Source organism: Antrostomus carolinensis, unplaced genomic scaffold, assembly GCF_000700745.2.
Source record: "Antrostomus carolinensis isolate BGI_N321 unplaced genomic scaffold, ASM70074v2 scaffold47277, whole genome shotgun sequence".
NCBI lineage: Eukaryota > Metazoa > Chordata > Aves > Caprimulgiformes > Caprimulgidae > Antrostomus > Antrostomus carolinensis.
The window spans coordinates 12,722-24,348 of NW_010330411.1; the positions used below are offsets into that span (position 1 = coordinate 12,722).

Below are 11,627 nucleotides of genomic sequence, written 5' to 3' on the forward strand. Positions count from 1 at the left end.
GGAAAAAGGTGATACCATAAGTACAGCTACCTTGCATTTACAGGCCAGCATTGGCAACACTTTCAAATTTGCTAAAGTTTTCAATTTGAGTTCTGAGTTGCTGATTTAATCTAGACTATGAATCACTTAAGTTTTTAATGCAGAAAAATGCTTTAAAGATGTGTAAGTAAGTGAAACTATCCCTACCGTGTTTCTGCTGCTCCTGGGGGTGAAGAGCTTGTCAAAACTTTCGTGCTGGCCTGGGGATATTTTTGCCTCTTGAAGGTAACAGAAAATTTCCCTTGGTTGGAGCAATCGTCCTTCATGTGTTTTTTACAACTCCAACTGTCTGATGCAGCAGGCTCCAAAATTGAGAGAACACAGTTTTAGTTGCTGTCTGCCTTCTTTTCTCCGTCTTGTGTCTTTACTTGAGAGAAAGCTCTGGTTGAGGAGATGAGCCAGCTGATATAGCAAGCTTACTTTGTTGTGTCCCAATACTCTTGTGCTCCCCATAACTCTTACTCAGCACTGCAGACTTCATGTAGCAAACAGGTATACTGTCACTCTCTACATACTCATTCTGTTCTGCAGAACCTCCTAGGTTCGTCAAGAAGCCTGAAGCTTTGCGGTTCGTGAAGCAGGGGGATGCAGTTCAACTTGAATGTAAAATCAGTGGCACACCAGAGATGAGAACCATGTGGTACAAAAATGATCAGGCACTCCAGGCGAGCGACAGACTCCACATGTCCTTTGTAGACTCCGTGGCAATGCTAACCATCTTGGGTGCTAACACTGAAGATGCTGGTGATTACATATGTGAAGCCCATAACTCTGCCGGCACAGCCAGCTGCAGCACTTCAGTCGCAGTGAAAGGTTAGCAGCATGGCTCCACACATCACTACAATCCCCGACATCTGGGCCCACTCCCAGCTGCACATCCTTCTGGACAGGGAGCTGCTGCTAGGGCAGTTGGTGACTGCTGGGGCAGTGTCTCTCCAGCTGCTCTCACATTCAAATGCTGCTGTGTTTAAGCAGCAGAGACCAGGCAGGAAATAGTGGTGGTTGTTCAGCACTGTGCAGCCATTCCCTTCTCTCCCCGCTTAAGGCAATTGCAAGCTGAATCAGGCAAGCTTGTGAGGTCACAAGGGAAGCATGGACTAGATGGAGCACCAGCCATGGTGACGGAGCTGGGTGTACTTTGCATCCATCCCTCTTATACACAGTGATCCTGGCAGGAATGAAATTTAAGACGGAAGAGGAGGCTGTGTTGCTGAGCCTCACTCGTGGTGGCTTTCATGACTGGAAGGAGGCGGGGAAAGCTACAATGTGGTCATGGAGAGAGGACACAGCGGCTTTTGGGGAGGGACACTGAGCACTGACTCCAAACAGGTGCAGAAGTGTCACATTTTCTGCCCTTGAGACTCTGAGTGCTGGGATGGCTTGCTGGGATATGGCGGGGGCTCAGCATTTTTTAGAGGTGAAGCCACATATTTGGAAGCTAAATATGGGTTTACAAGAATAAGTGTAGGTCTCCTTCCTGGATATATTGCCTCCTGCTACTATCCAGAAACCTTCCCAGGTTTATGATGTGATTCTTTTTTTTATAGAACCACCTGTTTTTAGCAAGGTGCCAAGCCCTGTGGACACACTTAAAGGCTCAGATGTTATCCTCCAGTGTGAGATAGCAGGGACTCCTCCCTTTGAGGTGGCTTGGTTCAAGGACCGGAGGCAGGTCAGGAGCAGCAAGAAGTTCAAGGTGACAGCAAAGCACTCCATTGCCAGTCTTCATATTCTCAATCTGGAATCTCAAGATACTGGAGAATATCAATGCAAAGCTATGAATGAGGTGGGAAGTGACACTTGCACCTGCCCAGTGAAATTCAAAGGTTTGTATGCTAGAGAATCAACAGCATCACCACCCTCTTTTCTTATCTCCTGACTGTCCCTCTTCCAAGCAGATATGCTTGATTAACCCTCCTCTGCCTCCTTGTTTTTGCCATCAGAACCCCCACGCTTTGCCAAGAAGCTGAGTGACACTGCAATCTTCGTTGGGGAGCCAACAGCCCTGCAGGCAGTGGTGGAAGGATCCCCACCAATTTCTGTCGTCTGGCTTAAGGACAAGGGTGAAATTATTAGGGAGAGTGAAAATATCCAAATGTGGTTTATGGACAACATTGCAACTCTTGAGATTGCCAGTGCAGAGGGAACTGATGTTGGGAAGTACATCTGCCAGATCAAAAATGATGCTGGCATGCGGGAATGCTCTGCCTTTTTACAAGTCCTAGGTGGGTATATCTTGCTTCACAGGTACTATATCTTACAACTTGCACAATTGCCTCTATCAGCCTTTGTTTTCTGCGTATATCCTGTGCTCACCAGTTTACAAGTAGATTTCCTGGTGACACACTGACCCATCCCTTCCTGTTTCAGAACCAGCAGTCATCTTAGAGAAGACCGAGCCAATAACAGTAATGGCTGGCAATCCTTTTACCTTGGAGTGCAAAGTAGGAGGAACACCTGAACTTATCACGAAGTGGTACAAAGATGGCAGAGAACTAAGGAGCGACCGCAAATACCAAATTACCTTTTTCAACAATATATCCACTTTGAAAGTCTTCTCTGCAGACAGGGGAGACAGGGGGTTGTATACTTTTGAGGTGCACAATGAGGTGGGGGACAGCAGCTGTACTTCTTCAGTTGATGTTTCAGGTCAGCTCTATGGTCTTTGTTGTTCACACTTGTCTTTAAAGGAAACTTTATTTCCCCCTTTCCTTTCGTCTGAAAAAAACCCAACACTTTTCTTCCTGTTCTTCTGCCCTGTCATACTTAGATCGTCTTGTTCCTCCTTCATTCTCAAGAAAACTAAAGGAGACAAATGGAGTGCTGGGATCCTCAGTGCTTCTGGAGTGTAAAGTGTCTGGCACATCCCCCATATCTGTGGCCTGGTTTCAGGATGGGAATGAGATTGTTAGTGGAGAAAAACATGAAATCTCATTCTTGGACAATGTTTGTGCTTTGAAGCTGAATACCCTGGATGTCACAGATACAGGGTCATATACCTGCATGGCAGCCAATGTGGCTGGATCTGATGAATGCAGTGCCTTCTTGACTGTCCAAGGTCAGTGGAAAGATACTACAGCCCCTTCAAAAGAATAATTCTTCCTTCTTCATTTCTTTCCCTCTGGTTTCCCATGGTTTATTTTCTTTTTTTTTTTTTTTTCTTTTTTTTCCTTCTATTTTCTCCCTCTTTCTTTCTTTTTTTTCTTGGGGGGCTCAAACATGCTCCAGTTATCCTCCCTGAGAAAGACTCTCCTATTAACATCTTTCTCCCTCTTCACTTCTTTGCATGATCCTTAGAACCACCTTCTTTTGTGAAGACACCCGATCCCCAGGAAGTTTTGCCCAAATCAAGTGTGACATTCACCAGCTACATCAAGGGGAGTACTCCCTTCAAAGTGACATGGTTCCGAGGCATCAGGGAGCTAGTGCCAGACAGCAACTGCTCCATCTCTCTGGATGAGTCTGTAGCACAGCTGCAGCTGTACAATGTGGAGCCAGGCCACAGTGGGGACTATGCCTGTGTGGTCACAAATGATGCTGGCAGTGCCTCATGTACAACCCAACTCTTTGTGAAAGGTGTGTTTGTGTGCATGCATGTACACACAGGTATCTCCCTTAATGCTCTGCCTGCGGCCCTGCCACATCTGTCCCTCTCACTATTGATCTATGCCTCCCCACAGAGCCTGCAGTCTTTGTGAAGAAATTAAGTGATTTCAGTGTGGAGCAGGGGAAGTCCATTGTGCTGGAAAGCAGCTACAAAGGCACCTCTCCCATCTCTGTCACCTGGAAGAGAAATGGCATGCCCATTACTCAGTCTCCACACTGCAGTGTTACAACTACTGACAAATCTGGCATTCTTGAAATCTTCAACAGCACCAAGAGTGATGAAGGCGAATACACCTGTGAAGTGGCAAATGAGGCGGGTGGGGATGTTTGCCACAGCCTTGTATCCATCTTAGGTACACATCACCCCTGATCCCCCAAACGCACTCCAGTGATGCTCTGCTTCTGCTCACCATGCTCTCTCCTTCCCTAGAACCACCCTATTTTGTCACGCACCTGGACCGTGTGGAGGTGAAGGTTGGCGAGCCCTTGACCTTAAAATGCCAGATTGGTGGTGCACCAGAAATCAAGGTGTCCTGGTACAAAGATGACACCAAGCTCAGATCGACACAGGCTTACAAGATGCACTTCAAGAACAATGTGGCAACGCTGGCATTCTCCACTGTGGAGGACAGTGACATTGGAGAATATATCTGCAAAGCAGAAAATAGTGTCGGCTTCGCCACATCCACAGCTTTGCTTGTTGTTAAAGGTGATGGGCCAAGGGCCACTCTTTCTTGGGGTAGTTTGTAGAAACTCTTTGTTGTCTACAGAAAGGGGTTCTTATTAATTTCAGAGTAAGTTAATTCTAGATTGACAGGGTGCCTTCCTACTTATAGTGGTGATTATTATTGTTTTGCAGAACGTCAACTTCCTCCTACATTCGCCAGAAAACTGAAAGATATTCAGGAGGTGGTTGGTGCCCCAGTGACATTTGACTGCCGCATAAATGGCTCAGAGCCTATTCAGGTGTCTTGGTACAAGGATGGGATTCTCTTAAGTGACAATGATAACATGCAATCAGCCTTCTTAAATAATATTGCAACTCTCCACATCTTGCAAACTAGTATGGAGTACTGTGGCCAATATACTTGCTCAGCCCAAAATGCTCTGGGGACTGCGTCTTCCAGTGCTAGACTTCTCCTCAAAGGTTTGTAGCTCACACTTAAACAAAGATATTTTGTGCCTGATCTTTTATTTCTTCACCCTTTCGCTTACTCTTCCCATTGTATGGTGGCCAGAGAGTATGGGTGTGGCATGGTAGGATGTGTAGTGAGGAGGGCTTGGTGGTGAGCTCTGCCATGCTTTCCTCTTTGCAGAACATCTACAACCTCCCTTCTTTGACATCAAGCCAGTATCTATCGATGTGGCACTAGGGGAAAGTGCAACCTTTAAGTGCCACCTGACTGGCTCTGCTCCAATGAAGATTACTTGGACCAGAGACAACAGAGAGATCCGCCCAGGTGGCAACTACAAAATGACGCTGGTGGAAAACACAGCCAGCTTGATGATCCTAAAAGTCGGTAAAGGGGATACTGGACTCTACACATGTACTGCCAAAAACAGTGTTGGAAAGGACGCGTGCGCAGCCCAGCTGGCTGTACAAGGTATTGTTGTGATCTTTAGTGTTCGTGACACATTTTTTGCAAGGCAGACACCTGGAAAACAAATCCATGAATGTAAATGTGTGAGACTAACAGCCTTTACAGGAGGTTACACAGAGATATCTTACTTCGTTTAATTATTGTAATACTTAAATACTTATTCATCTTCTGGTGTGGTATAGTGCATGATTTGTCTTATCAAAGGGATTCTTCCACTGAAATGTTAACTCTGACTTAGCACTCTCTTGCACCTTTATGAATGGCCCTTTTGGCCAGCAAAATCTGTCTTCCTTTAGTCTTTCTCCAGCAGTGTAATTCACTAAGTTGTCCAGGGGAGGGAAACATAACTGAGAGAATCTCAGTTCATTTGTGAGACTTAAATATATTTTCACTGGGTGTGCAGCTCCTGCAAATAGTTTTACTCCTTCACAGACTGAAAACATTGAAAACTGCTGTTCTAGACAGCAAAATTGGAGGATCTGAGGGAAAACTTGGTGACAAATATCCATTGCGTGAAGACTTTGCTTCTCCACATAGTGTGTGGATCTTGTACATTTCAATGTTCTAAATATATGACTGAATCAAACTGTCTTGGTACAAGTGACACTTGTATATTAGTGTAATTTCCTCAGCGTAGGTGGGAACTTTGGATTTATTTATAGCTGTTCCAGATATCTCATTCTTACTGATTTTATAAAAGAATGAATGTAAAATACACTACTCTAAATTATGCATCAAGTTCAAATGTCACTGTTGGTTTAGTGCTTTCTTTTTTTCCCCCTTCTGTGGGAATTAAAAGGAGAAAAAACAAAAACATTTGAAGAGTAATACTATGGCAAATAACATAAGAAACTGAACTACCACTAGCAAGATTTCATAACAATTGCTTGTCAAATGTATTATATATATGAAGAGTATATTCTATCCATCTTTCTTTGTGAGTGTGGCAGACTGAATTACCTGTAGATTCAATGGCAAATAGGGATACTGTTATTATGTAGCTTGACTTACAAAAAGCATTGAAAGATTTTAACAGAAATTCTAACCTCTTTGAAAGATTTAAAGCTTGTTTATACCAGATTCACAATTCTGTTTATTATTAATTATAATATTACTAATAGGTTTGATTGGAGTTACCATTAATTAAATGATCTTGACTGACCTTATTTATTTTCTTATTCTTCAAGTATTTATTCATAAAATCCTGATTTTTTTTTTTTTTTCATTCTAGGATTAGGGGGGTTTTTTTGATCCTGAACTTTCACTGACACTCATTGCAATCCTTTAGAATTTGTCCAGCTTTCCCAGGACTGTAAAATTAATGATGTTCATTGTTTGCCAAATAATTTCTATAGAACTTGGAAGGGCAAGCTCTTTGTGTGCATTGATTTGCATGTGTTTAATTTGAGCAGGTGTTGTCTCACTTCTTTGATACACAGTCTTTTTCTGTAGAATTAAGATCTTTTGTTAAATTGACCTTGAAAATCTCCCAGGTTTTATTAGCTTTCCTACTTTAACATCTAATGTTCCAGATCTGTAGATTTAACAATTGCTTTAGGTTCTAGAAACTGCTTTACATTCAAAGTATATACTTTACTAACTTGTATATCCTAATTTTCAGAAAGGAATGGAATTACAGTGTGACTACGCAGCAACTGCTAGTATGTAGATAGATAATAAATTCTTTGTCAAAGTGAAATCTGATAGTAAGTTACTAAGGTTCCAAGAGTCCTTGTGTTAACAAACAATCATTTCTATTGTTAGAAACTCTAAGGAAGTTTTGTTACTAACAACAGAGAATGTTATGCAAATGTCCCATAGATTGAAGTAACCCAAAATAAAATAGATATTCTTCCTACACTTTACAAGCAGATGCACAAAGAGGCACTTCATCCTGTTATGCGGAGAGATTTGTTTGTTGTGCCCACATTACCACCTCTTGGTTTTACTGATTATATCTTTGATCTATGAGCATTCAGTCTTGTGATTCTGAATCATCCGTATGGTACTTTTGATGAAAAGTGTCAAACCTCCACTCCTTTCTCTTTTTACAGAACAAAATGTAACCATCCGGTTTACTTTTCAGTCACAGGACCTTTAATACTAGTTTCTGTAATACCAGCCATCTCATAATTCTTCCCAGCATCATTATTTTGAACCCCTTTTGTTTGCTGCGTAAACTCGACTTTTATTCTTTATATGCACCTTTATATTTGGCTTTGCAATAAAGGTGCGAAGGGTTATAATGCAGATATGTTTATTGACCATATCAATTGTTAATTACATATTAAGATATAAAACAGTTGCTATAATGCTCAAGAGAAATGCTCTTAATAATATATATTGGATGAATTTCAATTCTTGGATTTCCATCAGGCGTTTTGATTACTCATATATTGTAAGAGGGTATTACTTAAGGAAAACCACACATGTCAGCTGATCTGTACTGAATACAAAGAAGGAGAAGTAGAGTAGGACAATAAAGTAAGGAGAAACTAACTGAAATGCAGATAGAGAACCAGTTTGCTTCCTAATCTAGATTTGGGGCGCTTGAAATAATCTAAAAAAAAATTCATATCAATTGCAAAATTAGAATATTTGCATAAGTCCCCAAAGTTTACATTTTCTGTTGCATATTTCCCTGCTTATTCAAAGAATCAGTGCAGTTCAAAGCATCATTTCCCCTTTTTGGCTTTCCAGAACCACCAAGGTTTATTAAGAAACTAGACTCCTCAAGACTTGTGAAACAGCATGATTCTACTCATTATGAATGCAAAATAGGCGGATCTCCAGAAATCAAAGTCACTTGGTACAAAGGTGAAACTGAGATCCGTCCCAGTGAAAAATACAGAATGTCCTTTGTGGATTCAGTGGCAGTCATTGAAATGCACAACCTCAGTGTTGAAGACAGTGGTGACTACACTTGTGAAGCTCGAAATCCAGCGGGTAGTGCAAGCATCAGTACCACACTGAAAGTAAAAGGTCAGAATCCCAGTTCTTTCCTTACCTTTCTATCTGTATGATTCCTCCTTTGTGGAAAAGCTGTTTAGTACCCCTTTGTTTAGTCAGAGGACCAAAATCTGTCTGAATAGAGGGCAAATCTCTTACCTGTTTGTTATGCTGTGGGAGATCTTTCTTATTTATGGTTTATCTTGTTCATCTTTGCTGTTCAGCATCAGAAAGGCTGCTTGAATAGTCTGTCCTCTTTAATTTTGTTTGCTCAAATAACACAAACTTTAACTTCCCCCCCCCCTTTTTCAGCACCCCCCGTTTTTACCAAGAAGCCCCATCCAGTCCAGACCTTGAAAGGGTCTGATATTCACCTGGAATGTGAGCTTCAGGGCACTCCTCCATTCCAGATTTCATGGTATAAAGACAAACGAGAAATTCGGAGCAGCAAGAAGTATAAGATCATGTCTGAGAACTACCTAGCTGGTATTCACATTCTCAGTGTGGATACTGCAGATGTTGGTGAATATCACTGTAAAGCTGTAAATGATGTGGGAAGTGATTCCTGTATTGGCTCTGTAACACTAAGAGGTTTGTATAAAGATTGGCACCTTCTTGACATTTAATTGTTTCCTGCCATTCTCTTCCTACTTTTCCACTCCTGGTATGTTTTTTTTTACTGTTAAATATCTTCTCTTAAATAGCACCACCAACATTTGTGAAGAAGCTGAGTGATCTCACCGTCGTAGTTGGAGAATCAATTGAACTGCAGGCTGCAGTAGAAGGATCACAGCCAATTTCTGTTCTGTGGTTAAAAGACAAAGGGGAAATCATTAGAGAAAGTGAAAATCTTTGGATCTCCTATTCAGAAAACATTGCAACTATGCGTATTGGAAATGCAGAACCAGTCAATGGTGGGAAATACATTTGTCAGATAAAAAATGATGCTGGAGTTCAGGAATGCTTTGCCACAGTGACAGTACTAGGTTGGTAGCATGGGATAAAAAAACACAATGTGTTTGAAGATGCTTTAAAATTTCATTTTTATGCTACTAATAAGTCTTGCACTGTTTTTAAAAATGTTGCAACTTGCATCTCATTGCAGAACCTGCAGTCATTGTAGAGAAGCCAGGCCCAGTCAAAGTTACAGCTGGAGACTCTTGTACTCTGGAATGCACAGTAGATGGCACACCAGAGCTCACTGCTAGGTGGTTTAAGGATGGGAATGAACTGTCCACTGACCATAAATATAAAATCAGTTTCTTCAACAAAGTATCTGGGCTTAAGATCCTCAATGCAGGACTAGAAGACAGTGGAGAATATACTTTTGAGGTGAAAAACAGTGTTGGAAAAAGCAGCTGCACAGCTTCAGTGAATGTTTCAGGTTAGTTGGCTACTCTTTTTGAGTCACATCTGATCCTATAGTTCCTTTACAAAGCCTTCAGATAGGAAACTGTTTCTCATGAATGGTAGCCTGAGAGATTCATTGCTTGTATAATCTTAGGAGTACTTGGCATGCTACTTTGACAGGCATCAGGAACAGATGCCTACCTAACCTCTGATGGGCAGGAGTTGTTGCAAGGGCTTGATTTCTTCAGCTTTAATCTACATGTCTTCTTGGACAGCTGGTGCAATATTGTTGCTTATGAAGAAGAACTGCAAAAATAAGATTTGTCCCTCAAAAAATATGAATGAAAGCACCAGCATGTCCTAACCACCAACCATCTATTTTTCAGTGACTTAGGTGTGTCAGCGTAGATTGCTAAAGCAGATATATCAAAAGAAAGTTAACTGGTTTTATTATGCATGAGGAATTTTTTGCATTTTAAGCTCTTGTATGTTAATTTTTATTATTTTTTTTTTAAACAAATATAGATCGTATTATACCTCCTTCTTTCACGAGAAAACTGAAAGAAACATATGGTCAGCTGGGCTCTTCTGCTGTACTGGAGTGCAAAGTTTATGGGTCACCACCTATTCTGGTTTCCTGGTTTCATGATGGACAGGAGATTACCAGTGGAGACAAGTATCAGGCGGCCCTTACAGACAATACCTGTTCTCTGAAAGTGAATGGACTTCAGGAATCTGATATGGGAACTTATTTGTGCACAGCTACTAACACAGCTGGGTCTGATGAATGCAGCGCATTTTTGAGTGTTAGAGGTCAGTATCAATAAGAAGCCAGAGACAGAGGGCAAAAATTTATTTTCAAAAAGACTTCATTCTTTGTTTTGTTACATATTTCTGATTCCTATGCTCTTCATCAGATATTCCAATGTACTACTTCTCTGTCTGTTTTATTTGCATGCTTAGAACCACCGTCTTTTGTGAAGAAACCTGAACCACTGAATGTTTTATCTGGGGCAAACATAACCTTTACCAGTATCATAAAAGGCTCCTCTCCATTGGAAGTTAAGTGGTTTAGAGGTAGTGTTGAGCTGCTACCGGGACACAGATGCAATATCACCTTGCAAGATTCAGTTGCAGAACTAGAGCTGTTTGATGTACAGCCACTTCAGAGTGGAGACTACACCTGCCAGGTGTCTAATGAGGCAGGGAAGATTTCTTGCACAACACATCTTTTTGTCAAAGGTTTGTCCAGACTACTGTTTCTTATGCTTCTTACATTTCTAAAAATGATTTCTTGTCTTTATTTAATTTATTTTCTTCTCATTTTTCATTATAGAACCAGCCAAATTTGTGAAGAAGGTGAATGATTTAAGTGTAGAGAAAGGGAAAAATTTAATCTTGGAATGCACATACACAGGTACTCCGCCAATTTCAGTGACATGGAAGAAAAATGGAGTAAAAATAACGCACTCTGAAAAGTGTAGCATCACCACTACAGAAACATCTGCCATACTGGAAATCCCTAGTAGCAAACTAGAAGATCAGGGGCAATATTCTTGTCACATTGAAAATGATTCTGGACAAGATAATTGTTATGGTGCAATCATAATACTAGGTGCGTCAAGCCACCATTACTTCATCAAGTGTTATTTGAACTACTAATGGTTGTTGTGTAATACTTTTTCATACTAATGGTGTATGTTTGTTCTTCAGAACCACCTTACTTCATTAGAACCCTGGAGCCAGTGCAGGTGACTGTTGGGGATTCTGCATCCTTACAGTGCCAGATTGCTGGAACACCAGAAATGATTGTGTCATGGTACAAAGGTGATACAAAGCTGAGAGGAACTGCTACTGTAAAAATGCATTTTAAGAACCAAGTTGCCACTCTGGTTTTCAGCCAGGTAGACAGTAGTGACAGTGGGGAGTACATCTGCAAAGTAGAAAACGCTGTTGGGGAAGCTGCTTCATCATCTTTGCTGACTGTTCAAGGTGAATATTTCATTTTTAAAAATAGGAAAATGGCCTTTTTTTCTTAAGTATACTTTACTATTTCAAAACACAAAGACTACCTTTTCCTTG

The 11,627-nt window shown here is 41.2% G+C and overlaps 1 protein-coding gene across 1 annotated transcript in view; it reads left to right on the plus strand.

Moving 5' to 3' along the window:
* LOC104528787 (titin-like) overlaps nt 1–11,627 on the plus strand; it is a gene marked incomplete at both ends in the record, with an annotated part of 66,347 nt that overhangs the window by 12,634 nt on the left and 42,086 nt on the right. The window contains 18 exons of the mRNA XM_029086181.1: nt 571–852; nt 1,587–1,865; nt 1,983–2,264; nt 2,410–2,688; nt 2,810–3,097; nt 3,337–3,615; nt 3,720–3,998; nt 4,076–4,354; nt 4,505–4,792; nt 4,962–5,249; nt 7,947–8,228; nt 8,508–8,786; nt 8,900–9,181; nt 9,301–9,579; nt 10,071–10,358; nt 10,509–10,787; nt 10,882–11,160; nt 11,259–11,537. Of these exons, the coding sequence (XP_028942014.1) occupies nt 571–852; nt 1,587–1,865; nt 1,983–2,264; nt 2,410–2,688; nt 2,810–3,097; nt 3,337–3,615; nt 3,720–3,998; nt 4,076–4,354; nt 4,505–4,792; nt 4,962–5,249; nt 7,947–8,228; nt 8,508–8,786; nt 8,900–9,181; nt 9,301–9,579; nt 10,071–10,358; nt 10,509–10,787; nt 10,882–11,160; nt 11,259–11,537 (5,070 nt within the window). The remainder of the gene's footprint in view (nt 1–570; nt 853–1,586; nt 1,866–1,982; nt 2,265–2,409; nt 2,689–2,809; nt 3,098–3,336; nt 3,616–3,719; nt 3,999–4,075; nt 4,355–4,504; nt 4,793–4,961; nt 5,250–7,946; nt 8,229–8,507; nt 8,787–8,899; nt 9,182–9,300; nt 9,580–10,070; nt 10,359–10,508; nt 10,788–10,881; nt 11,161–11,258; nt 11,538–11,627) is intronic.